Genomic DNA, 26,267 nt, shown 5'->3' with positions numbered 1-26,267 from the left:
GAGGGGCCGGAAGTTCATTCCATGCCTCCCTGCATTATTTCTAGCTGCCAAATTCTACAAGAGTTCTTCACACACTTCTCTGGGAGAAAGTCACAAAGGGTTGGAGGACCCCGCAGAGTCACCCACCAAAGCTCACTCTTTGAGACTCTTTCCACTCACTGTGCAATTACTTAGGATCAAAACATTTCACCCTACAACTTACTATAATTATAATGAATTATTATTTTTTTACAAAAAGGCCCAAAGACTAAAAAGTACCAAACATTCATCATTAAGCCAAACATTTCATTTGCACGGTTTCCCTTTCCCGAATCTCTGCCAGAAGCTTCAAACGGAGCTACCGCATTCCACAAATTCCACCAGAATCTAGAGAAGGCGAAGGCGTCATCGGGTGGAGAGAGAAGTGGGCCCAGTTGCCGGGCCTCAGGGCATTAGCACGCCACCCCAGGGACTTCCAAAGCTCAAGGGTGAGGACCCCAGGGGCGACACGAGAGATTTAAAATGTCCCCGGGGACCCCAGTATGCCGAGCAGAGGTGGGAAGTCCGGGCGTGCGTACAGGGAGGCGTTTGCCCTGAAACGCAGGAGGGCTGGAGAGAAGCGTCAGCCCGGGCGGGCGAGACATAAGAAGGCACCCCCCCACCCCTTAGGAAGCTTCCCCACGCACAGCCCTGGCCTAACGCTCCGGCACACATCGCCCAGAGAGTGCCACGGCCTCGCGCCAGCTCCTCAAGCAGCGATTCGCCACACCGACGTCAACCCAAAGCCGGACGGCAGCGTGTCCAGCCCGGGGGCAGTTTTCTATCCCCAGTGCAAGGCAAGCGTGGACAGAAAACCTCAAAGTTCCCGCCAGCCCCGGGAACTGCACCAGCTGTCCCCTGTGCCCGGGAAGGGGGGGCCGGCAGGGAAGCCAAAGGCGTGGCGCTCAAGGCTGCTTTGGCAACACCCCACCGGGCCACACCCCCAAGGGCACAGACACCGCACGCCCCCTCCCCACTGCCCACCCCCCCAACACTCGGACGCCGTGGGCTCCCTAAGAGGCCTGATTTCTCCCGTGCCGCCCTCACCCAGCTCCGGACACCCCCGCAGGCCCAGGCCTCCCTCCGCCTGCTGGTGAAAAGCCAGCGCCCACGGGTGACGCTGGGGGCGCGCGGGGTGGGAGGTTCGGGGGCAAAGATTCTAGAAGTCACTCATACCCTCTCGCCCACACAGACGCCGGCTCTGCGAGCGGCTCTAACAAACGCTGACTAGAAACGCAAGCGACCTTCCACTCACACCAACTCAGAGACCCCGGACCCCACGCTCCAGGCGGTCGACTTCCGGCCCCCCTCCCCTGCCCTCACTCCTCCTCCTCCTCCTCCTCCTCCCTCTCCTGCCCCCTCTGCCTCCGTAGCACGGCAGGGGAGCTCAGCACCCCGGGATTCCCGATCACCAGGGCTGGGCTCAGGCCGGGCTTGGCCGTCTCGGCGTCCGAGTCGCTGGACTCGGTCCCGCTGCTGGTGGAACCTTCGGTCACCTGCAGGGGGGCCAGCTGGTCCCCTTTGCCCCCGGTGCCGGTGAGGGCTGCACGCGGGGTGCCGTTGGCCAGGACCCTGCCTTCCGGAGCGGCCAGGCTGCCGGGGGCCCCTGGCCCCCCGCCCTCCCCGCCCTCCAGGGCCTCCGACGCCGACGCCACCAGGCTGAGGATGAGCGGGTCCGTCTCGGACTTGTTGTAGCGGCTGGGGAGGGTCCGCAAGTACGGCCTGGGCAGGCCGGGGGAGCAGCTGTCCGCCCCCGGCGCGCCCACGCCCGCTGGCTCCCCGGGGTCCGGCCCGTTCTCCAACCCGCAGCCCTGCGGCGACGCGGCCTGGTCCCAGCTCAGGTGGGGGCTGGAGCTGCCGCTGTGGGGGGACGAGGGGGTGCCCGCGCCCCGGAACATCTCGTCTAGGAGCGAGCTGTGCCTCGGGAGCCCGGGGCTGCCGCTAATCTCAAAGGTCAGGTCGGAGTCGTCATCCAGGAACTCTCCGGAGGGGGGCCGGGAGGACCCGGCCGACGGGGGGGCGGCCCCGCGCCCCGACCCCGGCCGCCTGCGCTCCGCCCGGGACAGCAGGTACGCGCCGCTGCTCGCGTCCCCCGGGCCCCGGCCGCTGGGCGGGGACGCGCGTCCCCGGGGCCCCTCGCTCTCCGCGTCGCTGCCGTCAATGAAGGGGATAGAGCAGGTGCTGCCTGCGGCCGCCGCGGGGGCTGGACCTGTGCTCGGCGGGGTCCGGTCCTGCGCGGCCTCCTCCTCCGCCCGGCCGCCCCCCTCGGCCTTGGGCGCGGCCCCCGGGCTCCGGTCCAGCGCGGCGGGGCTGCGGGGGGAGCCGCGCTCGGCCGCGGGCGCCGGCAGCTCCTTCCCGGGCGGGCCGCTCGGCTTCTCGCTGGCCTGGGCGTGGCGGGGGCTCGGGCTGCCGCTGGGCGCCGGGGCCTGTGGGGCGGAGAGAAACGGGAGAGAGGACAGGTCATGGGCGGAGAGAAACGGGAGAGAGGACAGGTCATGGGCGGAGAGAAACGGGAGAGAGGACAGGTCACGCCGCAGGGCGCGGGGAAGGGGCCTGGGCCTCACGGAGGGGCCTCCCGAGCTTCAGAGACACAGCACGAAGGGTTCCCGCAGCAGGGCGGAGCACTGCCCAGGGAGCACTGTGCCCTCCGCGCCACGTCCAGGGGGATCCTGAGGGAGGCTCTGTCCTTGTCCCTCCATTCCCCACACTTCGCTAAAGAGAGGCTGGGGGGGGCACACAGCCAGGACCCCCAAACCTCCACCTCAGCCAGGAGATTCGGAGTGCCGGCATGGCTGTGTGTGTGTGTGTGTGTGTGTGTGTGTGTACGGGGCAGTGTGTGTGTGTGTGTGTGTGTGTACGGGGCAGTGTGTGTGTGTATGGGGCAGTGTGTGTGTGTGTACAGGGCAGTGTGTGTGTGTGTGTGTGTGTGTGTGTACGGGGCAGTGTGTGTGTGTGTGTGTGTGTGTGTATACGGGGCAGTGTGTGTGCGGGTAAGAGTCAGTGTATATGGGGGTGCGGGGCTGTGTGGGACCCAGGCAGGCGTGGGGGCTATGGCGTGTGTCCCCTCCGAGCAGAGCCCCAAGACTCATCCTGAGCTGCGGAGGGTCGGTGGCGATGCTGGTGTGTGCCCTGTCTGTCCCCACGGCCCGGGAAGGCACCACCTGGCAGAGGGTCTCCGGGCACCAGAAGGGGCAGGCGACAGCCATCAGCCCTGCTCCTCCCTCATGCACGTCCCACTGGGAGGAGACCCCGTCTTCCTGCCAACATCCCTCTCCACGCACATCCCCTAACTGGGGTGGGTACAGTCCCGGAAGCTGGTCCAGCCCACACCCCTGTAACTCTGCACCCTACCCCCCACACCCTGTAAGTCTGCACCCCCCTCCCCCCCGCACCCTTGTAACTCTACACCCATCCCCCACACCCTGTACCTCTGCACCCACCCCTGCAATTGCACCCCAACCTGCACCCCTGTAACTCTGAACCTCACCCCCTGTACCCCTGTAACTGCACCTACCCCTGCAACTGCACCCTACTCCGCACCCCTATAACTCTGCACCCCATCCCCGCACCCCTGTGACTCTGCACCCCACCCCCCTGCAATCCCACTGACTTGTTTCGGCACTTCGGAGTTGGCTTCTGTGGGCTGCGGAGCCAGGCTGCGGGTGGACTGGATCTTACTGTGTTTCCTGGGGGACAGCACAGGAGGAGGTCAGTCAGCCCGGGCTTCTTGCTTATTTATCACTATTGTTACAAAGTTTCTGTTACCTGCCTAAGCAGCACTACAGCAGGAAGGGCGCTTGCCTTGTTCATCGCTGACCCGTTACATCCCTGGCCTCCCATATGGTCCCCCAGCACTGCCGGGAGTGATCCCCAAGCCCAGAACCAGGAGTAACCAGGTGTGGACCCCCAAAACCAAACCAAAAACAAACAGAAAAAAAGATGCACGTTGGGGTGGTCCCATTGGCATCAGCAGCAGGAAGCCTGCAGCACTTCTGGACCCCCGTAACTCACTCTGCAGCCCGAGGGGCTGCGCCAGGGGGGTCTCCCAGCCTGGTTTGGCTCCTTCCCTGCACCCCTAAGCCCTACGGGACATCCCGTCTATCAGCCAGAAACGGAACTCTCAGATGCACCAGGGGACGTCGAAGATGCCACAAGCCGAGAGTTTTAAGACTCACACCCAGGGCCGGAGCGATAGCACAGCAGGGAGGGTGTTGGCCTTGCACGCGGCCGACCTGGGCTCAGCCCCTGCATCCCATATGGTCCCCCGAGCACTGCCAGGAGTGATTCTGAGTGCAGAGCCAGGAGTAACCCCTGAGCATCACTGGGGGTGACCCCTCCCCAAAATAAGCCACATACATCCACTCCAGGCACAGTCGGGTACGACTTTCTCTCTTTCTTTCTTTCTTTCTTTCTTTCTTTCTTTCTTTCTTTCTTTCTTTCTTTCTTTCTTTCTTTCTTTCTTTCTTTCTTTCTTTCTTTTCTTTCTCTCTTTCTTTTTTTGAGGGGGTTTAGGCTCTGGCTGGCAGTGCTCAGGGCTCAGTCCTGGGGAGTCAGACTGGGGCAGGGCGAGCGCCGTAAGCCCCGCCCGTCTCTCCACCCCTGCTTGTTTCGGGGAGGCAGTGTGGGACTCAGGCCACCCCCAGGGCCGCCGGGTTCCTGCACGCCAACCCCGCGCTCAGATCACACCCCACGGGCCCCCTCGGCTTTGTTTCCTGTGGACCTGGGCTGCACACGTGAGGCGCCCGGCTCCCACCCGCCAGCGCCTAAGGTCTTAAGTTCTTCCTCGCTTTGTTTTGGGGCCACGCCCATGGGGCTCGGAGCTCGCAGCCGCCTCTGCACTCAGCATCAGTCCTGGGGGTGCTCGGGGGCCGGGTGCAGGCAGCGCCTCCCCGACGCACCGCACGGCCCTCCGTGCAGAAGTGCTGCAATGCAGATGCCCGGGCCCGGAGGGTCAGCTGGTTCTCACACAGCTCCCGCCTGCCCCAGCCCTGCCAGTGCCGCCTCAACACCCTCTCTCTCTCTCTCTCTCTCTCTCTCTCTCTCTCTCTCTCTCTCTCTCTTCCTTCCTTCCTTCCTTCCCTCCCTCCCTCCCTCCCTCCCTCCAGTCTCTCTCTCTCTGTGATTCTGTCTCACTCTAGTTTTCCACTCTAGTCTCTCTCATTCTAGTTACTCTAGTCTCTCCCTTTCTCACTCTCTCTCACTCTATCTCTCTAGTCTCTCTCACTCTCTTGTCTCTCACTCTAGTCTCTCAAATCTTTCTCTAGTCTCTCACACTCTCCCTCACTCTAGTCTCTCTCTAGTCTCAAACTGTCTCTCTAGTCTCTCACTTTAGTCTCTCTCATTCTAGTCATTCTAATCTGTCTCACCCTTGTCTCTCACTCTTGTCTCTCTCATACTAGTCTCTCTCTCTCTTTCTCTGTCTGTCTGTCTGTCTGTCTGTCTCTCTCTCTCTCTCTCTCACTAATTTAATCCCCATCCCCTCCCACCCCGGCAGGCCTGTGGAGAGAAGGTTCTGGAAGCATCCATCCCTCGCCCTCACCTCTCAAACTGCACTTTCTTGTGGCCTCCTTCTTTGACGAAGTCCAGAACCTGCTTCTGAGTCCGGCCGCTGAAGTAAAGAGCAGAAGAGAGAGGGGACATGCAGGGCGCCTCCATGGGGCCCCTCGGCCCAGCCTGGGCCCCTCCTCCACCCAGGGACTGGGGGGTCCGGGGACACACTCAGGGCGCCTCCATGGGGCCCCTCGGCCCAGCCTGGGCCCCTCCTCCACCCAGGGGCTGGGGGGTCTGGGGAAACACTCGCCGGAGAGGCCAGTTCTGGACGGTTCCCTCCTAACCGCATCACACACGGGGTCCAGCTGGCCACCCCCCTTCACGGCGGCCAGGTCCGTCCAGGCGCTTCCCGGAGGCGGGGGGCTCCCGGGAGGCACCGAGGCCTCGGCCCGTCTCTGACACGGAGGAGAGACGCGGCGGCTATTTGTGGGGAGGGGTCGGCGTCCTGGGCTGCAGCCTCTGGCCTTTCGGCCCACCCTAGCCTTCACCCATGGGAGGCACGCAGACCCCTACCTGAAGCGGAATGAGGACCCCCGGCTGAAGAGCACGGGCTTGGGCCTGGGCCTGGGCTCCTCGAACAGCCGGAAGAAGGCGTGGTGCTCCACGCAGATCTTCCAGAAGGCCTTGCAGAAGTCGCGGCTGGCCATGAGGAACTCCAGCGTGTCCTGGTAGGAGCTCTGGGGAGACACAGTGCCGCCCGCCGGGGTTGGGGTCTCCAGGGCCTCAGGGAGGGGGGATGGTCCCCAGGGCCCCACGCCAGGTCCTGCTCCTGTGACATCAGAAACCCTCTGGGCTGGGAGCCAGAGGGGTGCACATGGCGGCTTCTCCTCACAGGCTCCCTGGGGATCCTGGGGGGAACCGGCCCTCGGGGAGCGCCCGGCGGCCCAGAGACACACAATCAGGATGTGTGGGGGAGGGTTGAGATGGGGGGGAGAGACTGGGGATGTTGGTGGTGGAGAATGTGCACTGGTAGAGGGATGGGTGTTCCGTCATTGTATGACTGAAACTCAAACATGAACGCTTTGTAACTGTATCTCACGGTGATTCAATAAAAAATAAATTAAAAAAAAAAGAGGTAAGGTGTGAGACTCCGTTAGGGCTGCCTCCGCTCTCCTTCCCACTTTCTCCTCTGGCCCGGCCCTGCCTGAGGAGGCCTGCAGACCTGGCCGGAAGTGAGCATTTTTCTTGAGCACTAAACAATTTTTTTTTTTTTAATTATCTGTCCTCTGATTTTAGAAACGGGATCTGGTCATTTTCTCCTGCGGGACTGAGTGCTCCAGTGTCAGAGGCCAAATTATATAAACAAGAGTTGCTGCCTGCCTTAATTTTCCCAGCGGTTCTAGGAATTTGGGGGACATGGGGGCAAGATGGGGCGGGGGGTGGGGAGAGCTAGTCTCACTGCTCTGGGCAGCTGTGGTCCCCTCTGACAAAAAAAAAAAAGACCTGCTGCGACGCATCCGTCCAACCATCCCTGGGAATGTCAAGTACGTTTTCCCACAGAAAAGCAGCCCTGGTGGGGCGGGGGAGGGGGGGCGGGCAGCAGGGTCAGGCCACCAAAGCCTGTTTCCCTCATCCCGGTCAGGGACAGCCGAGCATCCATGGGAACGAGTGTGCCGGGCTCGCCGGAGACCCCCGGGATCCAGCCGCCATATCCCCCAGCAGAGGGAGAGACCCAGGTCTCCACCCCGAGGGGCGGGTTTCCGTGTGAGCCTCCACTCTGGGGCTTGGAGGAGGAAGTGGCGAGTGACGAGGCTGTGCTGGCAGCGTCCGGGGCAGGGGGACCCCCAGGTGGGAGTAGTGGAAGGCCCAAGGGGCGTCTCTGGCTGGGGGTGTTGTCCGGCAGCGGGGGGGGGGGAGTATCTGAACGGATGGAAGCCCCCCTGGACAAGGCATCTTCCCGACATCTAAAGGGTCGCGCCCCCTGCCCCCCCTGCCAGAGACCCCCTGGGGGGTCTTCCTCTGTTTCGGGGACCACTCACGTTGGCGTCCGGGCGGAGTTTGATGAGAAAGCGCTTCCTCTTGAAGCTCAGCTTCCGAACCTTGGCCCAGTTGAATGCGTTGATCTTGGTGAAACCCTGTTCGGGGGGCGGGGGGGGGGGGTGGTGAGTATAGGCCGTGAGCCCGAAAGGCCGCCGACGAACGGGGCCCGAGAGGCAGACACGGGCAGGGGCGCGGGCTGGCCTTGCATGAGGCCCAGGCCAGTTCTATTCCGGGCATCCCAGAGGGTCCCCCCAGCACCCCAAGGAGCCAGCTCTGAGCACCTCCAGGTGTGGGCCCCAAAGGAACTCAAAGACAATGAAGATCACGGGACAGCGACACCAGTGGGGGCTGGGCTGCCCCGCCGGGCGCAGGAGAGGGCTGGGGGCCGGGTGCGTGATGTGGAGAGCAAGGCCTTGGCTGGAGCGAGGCCTGCCATGAGGAGGCAGCCTCTGGCTCCCCGCTCATTATTTCTCGCTAATTACAGGACAGGGCAGCCCTCCAAGTCTGCCCCCAGGGAGAAGGGGCTTGGCCAGGGGAAGGTCTGGAGGAAAATAGAGAAAAATGGGGCGGGCGACATCGCACGGCAGGTAGGGCACTTGCCCAGCATGTGGGTCACCTGGGTTGGGTCTCCGGCACCCCATTTGGTCCCCTGAGCCCTGCCAGGAGCGAGCACAGAGCCAGGAGTAAGCCTGCTGGGTGCAGCCCCCAAACAAACACGGAAAAAGAAAAACCATGACACCCTAATAATCATTAGTGAGTGACTTTTTTTTTTTTTTTTTTGCTTTATGGGGGTCACACCCGGTGGTCACACCCAGGGGCTACTCCTGGCTTTGCACTCGGGAATGACTCCTGGCATTGCTTGGGGGACCCTATGGGATGCTGGGAATCGAACCCGGGTTGGCCACATGCAAAGCAAACGCCCTCCCCACTGTGCTATCGCTCCAGCCCCAGTGAGTGACTCTTGACGAGGGGCAGGCGCAGCCCTGGGGCCTGGTGTGCCTCGTGCCAACCCCCGGTGTGTGGCGAGGGGGAGTTTTCATCCTCTTGGACGTGTGTGGCACGGTTACAAGGCACATGCTGCAGGACAGGCTCTAACGTGACCACAAGCACACAGCCGACACAGGAGACCGAGACTCCCAGCAGATGACCGAACCGGGACGCGCCAGTGGTGGTCGCCACTCTCGGCTGGGCTGTCCCTTCCTTGGCTCAGGCGGCTCTGGCTGTGTTTGCCAAGGACCAGACGGAACAGCCAGTCCGTGGGTGACCTAGAGCGGCGGTGGGCGGGGTGGCCGGGGTGGGGAGAGAAGCCCTTGGCCTTGTCTCTGGTGGCCAACTGGGACAGGGAGGTGGAGAAGGACTCCCCGTGCCCGCTGCCCTAAACACCGAACCCCCGAGATCAGAATTCTGGGGCTCGCTGAATAAAGTGGGGCAGACGGTGGGCAGGGGCCGGTGCAGGGCAGGACAGCGGGGACGGTGCTTCTCTGGCTCACAGCTGACCCGGGTTTCATCCCCAAAGGGTTCCCCGAGATGAGCCCAGAGTCTGGGGGGCTCAGTGTGGCTCCCAAACCAAAACCAATCAGACCAGTGGATGGGGGCGGGGGGCGGGCAGTGTCCTGAAGCTGGACAAATATCCTCGAGGTCCTCATCATGTCCCGGATGGCTTCTGCCCTCAGCCCCGGGAGAGGCCGACCCACTCTGGCGCCCCGAAAGGGAAGCGCAGGGTCCCCACTTCTGGTTACTGGGCACGCGCGGCGGCGGCCTTAGGGGTCTGCGGGCCGGTTCGCTATCGCCGCGGTCCCGGTGTGCTGACGGGAGCACGGGGCCAGCCGCGCCTTGGGAGTGGGTCAGCGGCCCCTTCGCCAGCACTGCGTGGAGAGAGCGGGGGACAGACCCCCGGGGCAGTCCCAGAGGGGCGGGCGCAAGAGACTGACTGCTTCTTCCCGGGTGCAGGCGTGTGGCTGCACTGGGGCTGGGTCCGAGAACAGACTCTCGGTCCTGACTCCCTGGAGCACTGTGGGCGAGGGTGTCTGAGGTCACGAAGCTGATTTCAGGGAAATCCCAAATTGGGTGAAAAATAGCTCAAATTAGGTAAAAAAAAAAAAAGCGGGGGGGAGGGCTCACATAAATACCACAATGCAAGGCGGAGAAAGGGGCTTTTGTCGCGTGTGTTGGGGTGGGCTTCTCAAATCTCGATCTAAGAGTTCTAAGTGCAGGCCCCACGAGAGGCATTGATTTTTTTTTTTTTTTTTTTTTGCTTCTTGGGTCACACCCGGCGAGGTACAGGGGTTACTCCTGGCTCTGCACTCAGGAATCTCCCCTGGCGGTGCTCGGGGAACCATATGGGATGCTGGGAATCGAACCCGGATGGGCTGTGTGCAAGGCCAACGCCCTCCCCGCTGTGCTCTGGCTTCAGTCCTGAGGCACTGGCTTCACGGTGCCCACGGAGCCAGCACAGGGGCTGAGGGGTTAACCCAGGGTCAGCCGCAGCCGCTGCCGGGTACAGCCCAGGGCGAAGCAAGACAAGGAAACTTCCAGGATCAGAGACACAGTCCAGGGTCAGGGACGCGGCCGGCACACGGCCAACTAGGGTTCAATCCCTGGCATGGCATAGTCCCACCAGGAGTGGCCCATGGGTGCAGTGCCAGGACTAAGCTGCAAGCACTGTTTGGGTCCCTGGCCCGCCAAGCAACAAAGGCAGGGCACGTCCTGGCTTGCTGAGGCCTGAGCCTGACTCCCGAGCTGTGGGATGTGACTCCCACTGTCACTGGGATAATCAACAACGCACGCGCCACCCTGTAGGGGGACGTACACAAGCCGGCAGCCGCGACATCCCCGAACAGGGCAGGGAAGGCGAGTGGCCGCGTCTGGGTGTCCAGGGCCTTGAAGAGATGAGTTCTGAGCCCGCGTCTCCCCCTCTGGAGATCCCCAGGCGGAGGCCGGGCCCCGCGGGCGGCACTGACCCTCGGAAGGTCGGGCCGTATCCGGCCTCGGGCTCGTACCTGAAACACGAGGATGCCGGTGTTGGCCACGGCCAGGTTGATCTTGGTCCCTTCCCTGTCCTTGGCCGGGTGCAGGCGGATCCCGTAGAGCTCGAGCCGGCGGGCGATCTCCAGGAGCTGGAAGTCCGACTCCGCGGGGGTTTGTCCCCTGACAAAACAAAAGTGGCAGAGAAAGGCCAGAGATTGGGATTCCCCGTGTCTACCAGGGCGAGATGAAGCGGCTTCTCTGGGGAGAGAAAAGGGCATTTCGTGATGACAACGGAGCTGCCTGATCAAGTAACGGCCCGCCCGCATTCACCACCACCCCACACTGGGGCCGAGGGACAAAAGTGCTCTTGCTTCTGTAACACAAAACCCAGAAGTCTACCCAACACTTGTCGGTTTGTGTGTGTGTGTGTGTGTATGTGTGTGTGTGTGTGTTTGTTCTGTTTTGTTTTTAATCTCGTCATTTCCTTTGAGGTCATAAATCCATGCAGTTGTGCTAAGACAAGTGTGTGGCCCCTGTCAACACACCTACACTCGAAATTAGAGCTCAGGGCTCAAAGGCTTTGTTGTTGTTTGTGGGTCCCACCCGGCGATGCTCAGGGGTTCCTCCTGGCTCGGCACTCAGGCCTCACTCCTGACGGTGCTCGGGGGCCCCTACGGGACGCCGGGGATGGAATGGGGTCGCCGCATGCAAGGCAAGTGCTTCTCCCACGGTACCATCACTCCGGCCCCTCAAGTTTCTTCTTAAAATGCAGCAAAAACCAAAGGCGCAGAGAAGCCTCTGAATGCAATTTTTTTTTTTCTGAGTCAGACAATACCCAGGGAGGTTGCCGAGAGCATCCAGGTTTCTTGATATTCTTTGTCTCTGCTCTGCCATGTCCTTGTCCCAGAGAAATGGTCTGTCATTCTAAACATGGGTTGATTTTATTCCTCAAAATTCAGGCAGCTTCTCCTGGGTGCAGAAAATGGGACTCCGGTCCCGAGTGGGTAACTGGTACTTCAGGGCCAGACTTAACCTTGCTTGTTCCCCCAACCTTTATATATTGCTTCCCGAGAGTGTGTCTGATGTGTGTGCAAAAGTGCACATGTATATGTGCACATGCCTGAGTATGTACGTGTGCATGTGTGAGGGTATATATGAGTCTGTATATATGTGTATGTGTGTATATAAGTCTTTGTATGTGTGAGTACCTGTGTGTACATATGCACACACGTATATATTACGACTATGAGTACATGAGCATGGATATATTCTGTGCAAGCGTGATGTATGTTTGTGTACATGTGCACAGGCATGCACAGGGCACTTACATGTGGTTATGGTGAAACTCCACGATTTTATCTTCCAGTGCATCCTGCTGAGGTATGTACTTATTTTTTGCTAAGTGTTCTCTGTCCGATGCCTCATCAAAATCCCCGATCTCCGCTACAAAGAAACAGAGAGAAAAACAGCCGCATGTGATGAGTCGCCACGGTCTGCTCTATTCCCGGGGGGCTACTCCCCAGCCAGCAAACCGGAAACCGACCGATAACATCCGGGGCCCCAGCTGGTGGGGCCGAGAGGTCGGCGGATGTGGGGGGCAGACGGATTTGGTAGCTGTGTCAACAAAACAGAACCGTTTATTATCCTCCCCCCGATGGTCGGAAAGAGCTTCCAGAACCATCCATCTTTAGCTCTCCACATTCCTGGCCTCTTTCTTCTGACCCAGCGAGGGAGGGTTTCTCTTCCAGGCCAAAAATTCACTTTGAAAGTAGCGCCAGAGGGGCTGGAGTGATAGCACAGTGGGTAGGGCATTTGCCTTGCACACGGCCGACCCGGGTTCAAATCCCAGCATCCCATATGGTCCCCCGAGCACCGCCAGGAGTAATTCCTGAGTGCAGAGCTAGGAGTAACCCCTGTGCATCGCTGGTTGTGACCCAAAAAGAAAAAGAAAAAAAAATAGCTCCAGAATCTTAGGACTTAACCAAACCAACCTCTGAAATTCTTCATTTTTGTTTTTGGCCACACCCAGCAATGCTCAGGGGCTCCTCCTGGCTTTGCGCTCAGGAATCACTCCTGGCGGTGCTCCAGGGAGCTTACGGGATGAGATGGATCGAACCCTGGTTGGCCTCACACAAGTAAGTGCCCTCCCTGCTGTCTCATCTCTCCACGGCCCCAGTCTCAACATTCTTCCTTAATCATTCATAGCGCCCAGGCCCCAGAGCTGCGTCGCTCAGAAGGGCTCGGCCTGGAGTGTGCAGCCAGCATGCGCGGGGCCCTGGCTATGACCCGGGGCCTCCCCCAGCCCGCCCGAGCATCCCTGATGAACACGACTGGTAGCCCCCAAAGCACAGGATCCATCCACAACGTCTGTTCACAGAGCCCCAAAGGCACAGCCCTTCTGGCTGAACATCTAAGTTTAGTCTATTCTAACAGTCCAGCTGCGGGAAAGGTGTGTGCAGAATGATGCCCTGGAAGGTTCCCCCTAGAAGGAACGAGAAGCAGACCTGTCTCACTTAACTGCCATCGCCCGGAAACCACAAGGACAGAGCCGTGACATTAAAACCACAGCTTCTGAAGCCAGCCCTAGCTGGGACTTTGCCAGCGGATGGGGAGGTTTTCCTCTGCCTGCCATTCCATCAGTGAGGAAGCCTGAAGAAGATGGGGGTCCGAGGCCGGAGCGATGGCACAGCGGGGAGGGTGTTTGCCTTGCACGTGGTTGACCCGGGTTCAATCCCCAGCAACCCATAGGGTTCCCTGAGCACCGCCAGGAATAATTCCTGAGCACTGAGCCAGGAGTGATCCCTGAGCATCGCTGGGTGTGACCCCAAGAACAAAGAAACAAAAATTAAAATCTGAAGACGGGGGTCCATCTGCCCCAGGCAGTGAGGGGTTGCTAGGAAACCAAGCTGTCTCGTGTCACCCGAGGGCCCTCTGCCATCCTGAGGTCGGAAATCCTACCCTGGGAGTGTCATCAACTCGGCCGCTCCAGGGGACAGCCACTTGGCGCCAGCTCCCGGCCCCTAGGCTAGATCTCTCACTTCCCAACCGCCTTTCCTAGGTGGATTTCTCCCTCCCTGGCCGGAACGAAACTGCCAGCCTGCACGGCAGGAACAAGCTCCCGTGTGGCTCTGTAACACCCGCGCTGTCACGCGTCAGTGGCATGGGCTTGACCTAACTCCCTCTTCTCTCGGGATTCCAGAAGGAGCCTTGTGGACGGCCAGAGTAGCCGGATTTTATGAAGCTCCAGGAAGAATGCATCTGCCCGCCTTGGCAGTGATTCCCAGGGACTCTGGCTCCTTCCGCCTGTTCTGTCGGAAGGCAGCGTGTCTGAGGGGTGCACTCTGCACCAGCGCCAGACTCCAGCCCTGAGCCCTGGACTCACGCCTGAACGAAGCCTGTCCGAGCGTCCACGCTGCGAGGCCCAGTCCCGTGCTTGGGGATGCAGTGGGCACTCTGCATGGGACCATGGGGACAGATCAGGCACAGTGGGCACTCCGCACGGGGCCTTGGGGACAGATGAGGCACAGTGGGCACTCCGCACGGGGCCATGGGGGCAGATCAGGCACAGTGGGCACTCCGCACGGGGCCATGGGGGCAGATCAGGCACAGTGGGCACTCCGCACGGGGCCTTGGGGACAGATGAGGCACAGTGGGCACTCCGCACGGGGCCATGGGGGCAGATCAGGCACAGTGGGCACTCCGCACGGGGCCTTGGGGACAGATGAGGCACAGTGGGCACTCCGCACGGGGCCATGGGGGCAGATCAGGCACAGTGGGCACTCCGCACGGGGCCATGGGGACAGATCAGGCACAGTGGGCACTCCGCACGGGGCCTTGGGGACAGATGAGGCACAGTGGGCACTCCGCACGGGGCCATGGGGGCAGATCAGGCACAGTGGGCACTCCGCACGGGGCCTTGGGGACAGATGAGGCACAGTGGGCACTCTGCACGGGGCCTTGGGGACAGATGAGGCACAGTGGGCACTCCGCACGGGGCCATGGGGGCAGATCAGGCACAGTGGGCACTCCGCACGGGGCCTTGGGGACAGATGAGGCACAGTGGGCACTCCGCACGGGGCCATGGGGGCAGATCAGGCACAGTGGGCACTCCGCACGGGGCCATGGGGACAGATCAGGCACAGTGGGCACTCCGCACGGGGCCTTGGGGACAGATGAGGCACAGTGGGCACTCCGCACGGGGCCATGGGGGCAGATCAGGCACAGTGGGCACTCCGCACGGGGCCTTGGGGACAGATGAGGCACAGTGGGCACTCTGCACGGGGCCATGGGGACAGATCAGGCACAGTGGGCACTCCGCACAGGGCCATGGGGGCAGATCAGGCACAGTGGGCACTCCGCACGGGGCCTTGGGGACAGATCAGGCACAGTGGGCACTCCGCATGGGGCCTTGGGGACAGATCAGGCACAGAATGCGGAGAAGCACAGAGAACGTGAGAAGGACACTCGTTTGGAGACAGAGACTGGTCCAGAGGGTGAAGTGTGGAAGAAGAAGTGCAAAGGGCCAAAAGGCACATGAAAAAAATATAGCAGTAGGCGCATATGGTGCCCGAACCCATGTGCTGCTTCTGCCCATATGGTCGAGCACTTGTGTCGCCTGACCACGTGTGTCGCCTGAGCACATGTGTTGCCCGCATCTCTCCTCTTGAGATGTGGACTTTCGTGCTTTCCTATCTAATGCTGGGGGGTGTGTAGGGGCTCTCTCCGCCCTCGGAGAAGCCCACGTTCTCTCTCTCTCTTTTTTTTTTGCTTTTTGGGTCACACCCGGCGATGCACAGGGGTTACTCCTGGCTCTGCACTCAGGAATTACTCCTGGCGGTGCTCAGGGGACCATATGGGATGCTGGGATTTGAACCCGGGTCGGCCGCGTGCAAGGCAAACACCCTACCGCTGTGCTATAGCTCTAGCCCCGCCCATGTTCTCTCTTGAGTGTGTTACTCTCCACTCTCTCCCACTTTCTCTTTCTCTTTCCCTTCAAAACCTTCAAATAAATTCTGTTTTACTTCAAAAAAAAAAAAAAAAAAGAAGAAGCAGTCTCATCAGGGAGATGCGAATCCAAATAAGGAGGTATCAGCTCACGCCACAGACTGGCACACTTTGAAAAGCACAAGAACAACCAGTGCCAGCGTGTGGTGCGGGGAGAAAGGGACTCTCTGCTGGTGGAAATGCCGACTGGGCCAGCCTCTTGGGAAAACAATATGGACATCCCTCATAAAACTAGAAATTGAGCTTTCATATGACCCAGCAATACTGCTCCTGGAAATATACTCTAGTGGACGAAAACCACGATGCAGAAAAGCCTTCTGTATGTCTAGGTTCTTTGCAGAATGGTTCACAATAGCCAGAATCTGGAAACAACCCCAGTGCCCGAGAACATGAGTGGATAAAGAAACGATGGTACAGCTACACCATGGAATACTATGTAACCCTTAGGAAAAAATGAAGTTATGAAATTGGCTTATACATGGATGGACATACAAGAGAAATGAGTCAGAGGGAGAGGGACAGGCATAGAATGGCTGCACCTGTTTGCAGGATATAAAAGAAACAATTAGTATGAGAATACCCAAAGACAGCAGAAAGGAGGGCCAGGAGGAGTGACCCATGGAAGGAAGCTGGCCATAAGGTAGGGAGGACGGTTGGGGGGTGGGGGGGCAGTTAGGACAGAGAAGGGACCACTAGGACAATGATAGTCGGAAATGATCACTCTGGATGCTGTGTGCTGAAAGGAGGTAAGTGATGTGCAAGGTAACCTTTCAGTGACAGCAGTGTAAGCCACAGTGCCTAAAAGGAAAAAAAGAAAAAAGGGGAGAGAGAGAGAGAGAGAGAGAGAGAGAGAGAGAGAGAGAGAGAGAGAGAGAGAGAGAGAGAGAGAGGGGAACTTGCCACAGAGGCAGGCTGGAAGGAGGGAAACTGGGGACACCGGTGGTGGGAAACGTGCACAGGTGAAGGGCCGGGTGCTGGAACACTGTGGGACTGAAACCCAATGACCGCACAACTTTGTAACTGTGTATCTCACAGTGATTCAGGTCTGCTGAGCTCAACGAATTCACAGACACAGAATTCCCCAGTCAAGGTGTCTCTCCTGAAGGCTCACACTTGGGGCTTCTAGATGGATTTGAGAAGACTATGATCTTCCCATAGTTTGAGGTCAGCGTTACGAACAGCGGTTTTCCTTTTGCGTACAGGGCTGCTGGCTCCTTTCTCTTTAGGAGCCACTTGCCTTTTTTATTTTTTATTTTTCAACGGAATCACCGTGAGATACAGTTGCAAAACTTTCCTGTTTGAGTTTCAGTCATACAATGATGGGACACCCATCCCTCCACTAATGCAGATTCTCACCATCAATGTCCCCAGTATCCCGCCTCCCCCCCTTTCTAACCCTCCCCCCGCCTCCATGGCAGACAATTTCCCCCATACTCTCTCTCTACTTCTGGGCATTGTGGTTCACCACTCTCATTTATTCACTCCCCTGAAACAGCAACACAGTGTGGGAGCTCACTGGCTCTTAAGAATCTATTCACTGGGGGGTTGGGGAGGTGGAGAGAGGGAATACCCATCACCACAAATCCCCCATATTCTGCCAATGAAATTTTGTGAGGATATCCTAGGAAAACGTTTTCGGCTACGTGTGGTCCTGAGACTGGGTGCTCTCTCTCTCTCTCTCTCTCTCTCTGCAGAAATGCTATGTCCAGGGACCAGGAGACAGAGTGTATAGGGACTAAGGCACTTGTCCTGCGCAGGACGGACCCCTCAGTACTGCATATGGTCCCCGAGCACAGCCAGCAGTGACCCCTGAGTACAGAGCCAGGAGCCAGCCCTGAGCACTGCTGGGTCTGGCCCTAACAAAACAAAAAGGAACCATCAACTCCGATGGGCTAGCTTTGGAGGGGGGGGGGCCTGGGGCACACCTGGAGGGGCGCGGGGCTGGGTCCTAGTTCTGTGCTCAGGGGAGGGGGTGTCATTCATGGCAGTGCTTAGGGCACTAGGTCGATGGAACCAGGGTCAGCTGCATGCAAGGCAAGCTCGGTACCTGTGCAACCACCTCCCCGGCCTGCACAGGGATATCCTTACAGCAACGTTAATGATGGAATGGCATTATTAATGAACACAGTGCTGGAACTTAGTTAAGGTTTAGTAACGATTCTTCTAATCTGCTTTCTCTTTCTTTCATACCCAGTGGGTGTCCAGGGCTTACTCCTGGCTCTGCACTCAGGGATCACTCCTGACAGTGCTCTAGGGACCACACAGGGTATCCTGGATATGACCCAGGTCAGCGTGTGCACAAGCGCCTTACCCTCTGTACTACTGATTCATTTATTTCGGCTTTTGAGCCACATCTGGCAGTGCTCAGGGCTCCTGGCTCAGGGATCACTTTTGGAGGGGCTCAGGGGACAACATGTGGTGCTGAACCCAGCCCGGCCACTAGCAGGGCAAGGACCCTACCTACCGTACTATTTCTCTGCCCCCTCGCATGTTTTTTCTTTCACATATTTTTTTCTTTTTTAATTTTAATTAAATTAATTAGTTAATTTTTGGATCACACCCGGCGATGCACAGGGGTTACTCCTGACTCTGCACTCAGGAATCACCCCTAGTGGTACTCAGGGGATCACATGGGATAGTGGGAACCAAACCCGGGTCGGCCGCATGCAAGGCAAATGCCCTACCTGCTGTGCTATCGCTCCAGCCCCTTTCTTTCTTTCTTTCTTTCTTTTTTATTTTTTAAATAGATTTTTATTTGGTTTCGGGGCTATAGCCAGTAGTGCTCAGGGCTTACTCCTGGCTCCATGCACAGGGATCGCTCCTGGTGGGTTCAGGGGACCACACGGGATGCTGGGCACAGAACTCAGGTGGCTGAATGCAAGGCAAGTGCCCTCCCCACTGTGCTATCACTGCTTCCTCCCCCCTTCCCCAACCACCACCACACTTTCGAACAGTTCAGAGTCCCTCTGTCTATGGCGTCTGGTGGTTCCTCAATATTAGTCAGACCCAAAAGTGAAAAATAAAAGAAGCTTGATAAGGCCCTTGATAGGACACATTCTATCATATCAGAAGGCGGGAATTTGGCAACTGCTCTGAGTGACATTTCCTAGAAGCCTCCGGAGACCTTGGTGGCCAGAGACCTTGGTGGCCAGAGACCTTGGTGGCCAGAGACCTTGGTGGCAGGCAGTTGGAGGGGGTCGACTTACATTCCTCCCCTTCATATGCAAAGCAGATTCTAAAGGGAAGCGACAGTAAGGTCTTTCCTTAGGCTCAGGCACAGGGCGATTGGGGTCTACGCACACAGTTCCTCTCCCAAGAGCACCTTCAAATCCGACGGGCACCTTCAATTCCGAATCCCTGCAGCGAGGACAGGAAGCCTGGGGCCAGCGCGGCTGTCCAGGAGCCCGGCCCGAGGACCCCCGCCACCTAACCTACCTGCCGCCCAGAGGAGGCCCATCCTAGGGCCTGGCTTCAAAGACCACTGAGCCCACCCTCACGGAGGGGCTGAATGCCAGAGAGGAGAAGGCAGTGACACTCTGGCCAGAGGCACGGGGCGGCCACGGCAGGAAGGAGACGGACTCTCACGGCCGGCCAGAACCAGAGCAGCTGCTTGGCCGAAGTCGACGGCCAGCCACCCCCCCCAGGGCCGGGTGGCACTGGGCACGAGCCGTGGGGTGAAGGTAGGGAGACAGACACAGTGGTGCCCACGGCCCGTCACCTGCCGGGGTGCTCAGGGGCACAAGGCATCCTTTCTGTCCTCCAGCCGTGGGGCCGTGCGTCGGGCCCGACTCCCTGAGCACTGCAGGGACACTTACACTGCACGATGTGCGAGATGAGGAGGGCCGCGCTGGTGTCGCTGCAGGTCAGCCGGCCCTGGGCCAGGTCCTGCTTCACCTGCAGAGCAAACAGGTACCTGCGGAGACAGACGGGGGTTGGGCGTCACGAAGGAGGGCGGGGGGGGGGGGCAGGGGGACACCCCGGGGGTCTGAGCCCGCACAGATGCAGGGCATGCTGGGGGCTGCTGCCCGCAGGGTCCGAGTGCGTGCCCACCACCGCCCCCACTTCCTGCCCCGCACCCCCCAAGAGCCAAGGGAGCCCCTGAGTAACGCAGATTTAGGTCTCTGGAAGATATGACTGAGCCTCGCCACCGGAAACACTTTAGAATGGAAACAAATGTTTTTGAGGCCACACCCAGCAGTGCTCAGGGCTGAATCCTGGCTCTGCACTCAGGGATCACTCCTGGTGGGGCTCAGGGGACCCTAGGGGGGAGCCGGGGGTTGAACCTGGGTCGGCTGCACGCAAGGCAAATGCCCCAGTCTCGGTACAATCTCTCCGCATTCCCCCCCCCCCATATGTTCTATTTATTTATCTTGATTCGGGAGATTTGGGGGCCACATCTGGCAGTCCTCAGGGCTAATTCCCGGCTCCGGGTTTGATCCCGGCCCGCCACCTATAAAGCACATGCTCGGGTCTGCCGCGCTCTCTCCTGGCCCACCCTGTAGAACAGCACAGCATGGAGAGAACACACAAGAACACGGGCTGTGCACAGATCTGTCACGAAAGCCTAGACTGGAAGAGACAGTGTGGAGGTGCTTTCCCCGAGGGCTAGGAGGATGAGGGCTAGCCCTAGGGGTGTGTGTGTGTGTGTGCATGTGTGTGTGTGTGTGTGCATGTGTGTGTGTGCACGTGTGCGCGTGTGTGCGTGTGTGTGTGCGTGTGTGTGCGTGTGTGTGTGCGTGTGTGTGTGCGTGTGTGTGTGTGTGTGTGTGTGTGTGTGTGTGTGTGTGTGTGTGTGTGTGTGTGGTGAAGTTAGTTTCTCCCAGAAGCCGCAGTGACCGACCCATCCAGTGAAGGATGCTTTCCAGCGTGAAGACAGTTAAAGGGAAGACTCGGGGTCCCAGTGAGGAGCACTGTTTGTGAACGAAGAGAGACGAGGTAAGGACAGTGCGACGTGCGGACGCTGACCTGGAATGTCAGCAGGGACTCAGGCAGGCTGAGGAGCGGCACTGAGCACCCACAGGAGCACTTTGCGGCGAGCAGGTTTGGATCCAGGGTCATGGAGGCCCTGGGAGCAGGCGGGGGGCCGGGCTGAGGCGGGAAGGGGGCCTCTGAGAGGGAACGGGATCCCCCCAGGGAGTGAGAGAGAGCCCGAGGGGCGCCCGGCTGCCAGGGGGCCGGGGGCGGGCGCAAGAGGATGGATGGAGAAGAGAGCGCAGGCCGGGAGCGAGTCAAACCCACTCGCCCACACCCGCCTTCGGGAAGGAGAGGACGAGCCAGAGGAGTGGGGAGCACCCGCGAGGGGCAATCAGCACCATCCATTATCCCAAACCTGGAAACACAGAGTGAAAAATCAGGCCTGTCAGCGGCTTCCCCGGCAGCTGGGAGGGAAGGAACAGCAGAGGGAGGGAAATCCCGCTCCAGATCCACACTGAAGGTGCCTTCCTCTCCTGCAAGACTCACAGGGGTGTATTTGGATGGAGCCAGAGTAACGGAGTATGGGGATCTGCCCTGCCGCAGGGCGGGGGATGGGAACGTGAGCCCCGGCCTAGTTCATTCCGCCCCAGCATCAGGACCACAGCGGGCCTTCGGAGCCTGGAGGACTGGCATCACAGAGAAGCCATGGGGAGCACTCAGGAGTCAAGTTATTTTGGGGGTGGGGGAGTCTGGGCCACACACAGGGGCGGTCGGGAGCGACTCCAGGAGTCAGCTGTGTGCAGAGCAAGTTCCTTCATGTCTGTCTTCTCTCTCTCTCCCTCCCTCCCTCCCTCCCTCCCTCCCTCCCTCCCTCCCTCTTCTCCCCCTCCCCTCTCTCTGCCTCTCTCTCCCTCCCTCCCCTCCCTCTCTCTCTCCCCCCTCCCTCTCTCCCCTCCCTCTCTGTCCCTCCCTCTCTCCTCTCTCTCCCTCCCTCCCTCCCTCCTTTTCCCTCTCTCTCCCCTCCCCTCCCCTCTCTCTCCCCCCTCCCTCTCTCTCCTTCCCTCTCTCTCTCTCCCTCCTCTCTCTCCCTCCCTACCTCCCTTTCTCCTCTCTCTCCCTCCCCTCTCCCTCTCCCTCTCTCTCTCTCTCTCTCTCTCGTCTCTCTCTCTCTCTCTCTCTCTCTATCTCTCTCTCTCCCTCTCTCTCTCGGTGCAGGAGTTAAGAGGGTTTTTATCTACACACGCTTCAGTCTCTCCAACATGATGGTGTAATGGGGGGATTCTGCTCCCTCTGAGGGGGTCCCGGGCTTTTGAAATTAGCAAAACATAGACTTCAAGGAGATCCCACAGGACACACGATTTCTTCCCAGAGTTAACTTGTGAAGGATACTAAAATGAACACAGAGAGGCCACTCCTGGGAGCAGGAGCGGCAGTGCAGCAGGGAGGGCGTCTGCCTTGATGCGGCTGAGCCGGGATCCACCCCCAGCATCCCCGGGGGTCCCCGAGCGTCGGCAGGAGTGAGTCCTGAGTGCAGAGCCAGGGGGGAGCCCCGGGGCCCCCTCCGGGAGTGGCCCCCCAACAAAAACAAACAACCAAAAAGGAAAAGCCGCAAGAGGGAAAGAGACTGCGGAGGACCAGACCGTCGGGGCTGAGAGGATCCTACTGGGAGTCGGATCCAAACCAGCCACCCGTGGGTGTCGGGCGGGGAGCCCCAACATACATGACGAGAAACCTCCCTGCGACCCTGGCGGCGGGGGAGGCAAAGGTTCCCAAGGGCGTAACCAACAGAAGCAGCGCGTGGCTTTGCTGTGAGCCCGTCAGCATGAGACCCGGCGTCTGAGGACATGCGGGGCTGGGGCCGGCGGGAGTCTCGGAGGCGGCGGGAAGTGGGTACCTGGGCGTACATGGGGAGGGGCTGGAGGGCCGTGGGGACGCTGGGGGTGGGAAGCAGGGCTCTCTGCAGCGGGCACGGCGTCCACATGGAAGCCATGATGAGCCACGCTCTAAATCCTGGTACCCCCATGACAACGGTTTTGAAAATAAAAATACACAATTAAAAAATAAACATGGAGCTGAGAGGTACCCCTGGAAGCCCAAAGAATGAGAGACAGGCCAGGGCGGCGCAGATGCCACGAGAGCCCGGGGAGGCTTCTGTCTTGCTCTCATCCACATGTCCTTGCCCCCGAGCACTGCCCGCAGAGCACTACCCCAGGGCACTGTCCCCAGAGCACTGTCCACAGAGCACTGCCCATAGGGTTTCTTCCAGCACCTCCCTCTCGTTCTTAGCTCCTGCACAAAAGTTGCCTGGGAATCTCAAAGGTGTGAAGCAGTTCACGCAGCTACTAGAACGCTCAATGGGTGAGTCTTTCCCTTGGAAAACCACCCGCCCAGCTGCTCGCGTCCAAAGCCTGGGCGTCAGGCCCGGGGAGAGCTCTGGGCAAAGCCCCCTGGACAAACGTGGGCCCTCGAGTCTGATCCCGGGCACTGGCCCACATGGGCCGGGCAAGGTCCCGTGGCCTCCTGGGGTGCTCCCAGAGTGTGGCCCCCAGGTGTGTGTGTGTGTGTGTGTGTGTGTGTGTGTGTGTATGCGAGCACTGTATCGAGGAGTGTCATCCCCAGCAGGCGCCACTACCGAAACACGCAATCAGTGCAGGGGGAGGGCCGACCCGGGTTCCACCCTGGACACCCCCTACGGTGCCCCACACGGATCCAGGCATGCCAGGAGTGAGCCCCGAGCACCCCCGAGTGTGGTCCACACCGCTGCCCAGAGAGGAAGAAATGGCAGAGCAGCCGCCTCGCCCCAGGGCGAGGACAGATGCCGACCCCACTGCAGCACAGGGTCCCCAACCTCCCCTGGGCCCCCACATTTCTTCTCCTACCGCTCCCTGCCGGCTGCCACCTGGGCTGCGTTCGTCCACCCTGGACTCCCTGTGGCCTTCTGTCCATCCCCCGGCACCCACGCCACAGCCGGCCTGGCCTCTCCTCCCTCCCGGCTCCCTCCACGAGCCTGTGCCCGGCCCCTGAACACAGGGCGCCGGGGGGGGGATGGGACTGAGAAGCTGCCACCCCAGATATAACTTTGGCAAAAGGTCAGATTTTATTTTATTTTATTTTGGTTTTGGGGCCACATGTGGCGAGGCTCAGAGGTAGTTACTCCTAGCTCTGTGCTCAGGAATGACACCTGGAGGTGCTTGGGGATCATATAGAACGCTGGTACAGAACTCGGGTCAGGGGCTGGAGCAATAGCACAGCGGGGAGGGCGTTTGCCTTGCACGCTGCGGACCTGGGTTCGATTCCCAGCATCCCATATGGTCCCCTGAGCATCGCCAGGAGTAATTCCTGAGTACAGAGCCAGGAGTAACCCCTGTGCATTGCCAGTGTGACCCAAAAGGAAAAAAAAAAAAAAAAGAGAACTCGGGTCGGCCACATGCAAGGCGTGCGCTATATTAGCACTCGGGCTCTGTGTCGGAAGGTTAAATTCAAGAGTGATGTCCCTAAGGCAGGAAGGTGTCAGCGCCGGGAGTGACCTGCACAGGTCACCAGCTCCCTTTCTGGGTGCTCCTGCCCTCAGGGGAACGTGCCTCGGCTCGCTCTGCTATTTTTGCCCAGGGACTCCTCCTGCTTCCCGGCCAATGCCGTCCACACTGGCCTCCTGACAGGCGGCCCCAGGCCTGTGTGAGAGCCTCTGTGGGGGCCGGGCCAGGGAAGCCTGCTGGGGCATTCCGCACGGGAAACGGCGCGGCGTGAGGGCCCAGAGCAAACGCCCTCGGCATGCGTCACGCCCTGGTCCCATCCCCCAAGCACCCCCCAGCCATCTCCTCTGGCCACACTGCATCTCCATCCCCCCCAGAACGAAGACGATGTGCAGCCTAAGACACTTCCCTCACTCCCCCCCCCACCGCTGGGGTGATTCCCGTGAGAATCAGCACTTCCCTTCCCACCACCTCCTTCCCAGTGCCCAGGAAACCACGCTCGCACACTTCCTCTCGCACACTTCCTCGCTGCTTCTCTATCCCGGGGGAGTGACGGAGAGGGATGAGGAAGACGGGAGGGCTCGGGGAGCTAGGGCAGTGGGAAGGCACTTGCCTCCCATCTGGGCTCGATCCCTGGTACCTCACACGGGTACCACCAGGAGCGATTCCTGAGCATCCCTGAGTCAGGGGCGGCCCAAAATAGAAGGGGAAAAATCTCAAGAGAAGCTGGAGTGACAGCAACAGTGGGGAGGGCACTCGCATGTGATCGGCCTGGGTTTGACCCCCCCTTAGGACCCCATATGGTCCCCGGAGCACCGCCAGGAGCTAGTTCCCTGAGTGCAGGGTCAGGACTGAGCCCTGAGCCCTGCCGGGCGTGACGTCCAATCCCTCTTTTCTTCCACGCCCCCCATAAAAGCTCAAGAGAGCGAGGAAAGGCTTGAGTCAGGAGAACCTGGCTAGTTGGTACAAGCTCTCAGGGGAGACTCGTGGAAGGAGGATTTTGTGGGTCAAAAAGAAAGAAATGATGCATACGGGTGAAGGTGGGAGGAAAGGGGGCTCAGTCAAGGGGAACGGAGACTTGGGAGCAGATGTTACAAAACTCGGGTACAGAGATTCCCTAAGAAAATTAAAAATGAGGGAGCAATTGGAGACAGAGCACAGGGTCACGGCACAAGGCTTCCCTGCAAGCAGCCCCATCAGACCCCCAGCAAAACACGGTCCCCTAAGTGCCACGGGCGTGACCACCAGCACGAGCTGGGAGTGACCCCCAGCATAGAGCTGGGAGCACCACCAGCACGAGCCGGGAGTGACCCCCAGCACAGAGCTGGGAGCACCCCCAGCACAGAGCCAGGAGTGACCCTCAGCACAGAGCTGGGAGCACCCCCAGCACAGCGCCGGGAGCAGCTCCGCGTGGTCCAAGCTCCTCTCTCAAATGAGACCAGGGAGGCAGGAGGCGAGGGCGGCGGGCCAGGGGAGCCTCACGTTAGTGAGTCTTCAGCTTTCGTATCTGGCCCCACACAAACCAGATAATAAAACTTCCATGTGACCCGTCCGTGATACTTGCAGGCACTGATTCAAAGGACATGAAACTGTTCCTTCGAAAGAACATCTGCACCCCCTGGCCAGAGTCAGCCTGGCCACCGGTGACAGAGCAGCAAGAGCGATGACGGCCATCGGGAGTGGCCAGGTCGCACTCCAAGCACCAAGTGGCCCCTCGGAAGCACCGGCCAGCCCAGCCTTGTGGCCAGGGGGGCGCGGGAGGATGAGGAGAGTGGAGAGGATGCCCACCGCTGGCCGCCACCAGCTCCCCGGGGCAGGTCTGCCCCGAGTGGCCACACTCCCAGAGGCAACTGCTCCCGACCAGCCACCCAGGGCCGGGACAGAGACAGACCCTGAGTTTTCTGGATTCCACAGCAGCGCTGCGTGTCCCCACCATGCTGGGGTGTGGCCGGGAGAAGGCGGGCACCGGGCAGGAATGGCCGAGAGGCCTGGCTTGTCTCATGCGACAGCTCAGAGCAGCCGGGCTCCCGGGGAACGTGAGACTCCCCCCCCCCTGCCCAACCACTGTAGCTCTGGCTGCCCTCCCTCTCCCCCCCCCCCCCCCCGCCCCGACAGGGCACAGCTGCCCCAGACAGGGGCCCAGACAGACGCCGGTCCAGCAACCCGGGGAAATGTTTAACTGGTTGACTCCGGACATTAACCTTGGATTCTCCTTGCCCACGCCAGGGCTAGAAAGACCCACTCTGTGAACCACTGACCTGGTGAGTTCCTCTTGGAGCTGCGTGTGGTCAGGTGGAAAGAATTTCACCACGAACTTAACCACCACGTGCTTCGGCCCTACGAGAGAAAAAGAGGGGGAGG

General features: G+C 59.9%; 1 protein-coding gene across 3 annotated transcripts in view; it reads right to left on the bottom strand.

The window, feature by feature from the left end:
- FARP1 (FERM, ARH/RhoGEF and pleckstrin domain protein 1) overlaps positions 1-26,267 on the bottom strand; it is a 243,823-nt gene that overhangs the window by 37,022 nt on the left and 180,534 nt on the right. For all 3 annotated transcript variants that reach the window (XM_055123652.1, XM_055123651.1, XM_055123650.1), the window contains 9 exons: positions 26,165-26,243; positions 19,335-19,432; positions 11,844-11,958; positions 10,548-10,695; positions 7,548-7,643; positions 6,082-6,245; positions 5,558-5,626; positions 3,629-3,704; positions 2,228-2,444 (listed from right to left, as the gene is read on the bottom strand). In XM_055123652.1, coding sequence (XP_054979627.1) covers positions 2,228-2,444; positions 3,629-3,704; positions 5,558-5,626; positions 6,082-6,245; positions 7,548-7,643; positions 10,548-10,695; positions 11,844-11,958; positions 19,335-19,432; positions 26,165-26,243 — 1,062 coding nt within the window. The remainder of the gene's footprint in view (positions 1-2,227; positions 2,445-3,628; positions 3,705-5,557; positions 5,627-6,081; positions 6,246-7,547; positions 7,644-10,547; positions 10,696-11,843; positions 11,959-19,334; positions 19,433-26,164; positions 26,244-26,267) is intronic.

Source organism: Sorex araneus, chromosome 1 (assembly GCF_027595985.1).
Source record: "Sorex araneus isolate mSorAra2 chromosome 1, mSorAra2.pri, whole genome shotgun sequence".
NCBI lineage: Eukaryota > Metazoa > Chordata > Mammalia > Eulipotyphla > Soricidae > Sorex > Sorex araneus.
Note: the sequence above shows the minus strand (reverse complement) of the source record. Positions and strands in the feature narration are given on the sequence as shown.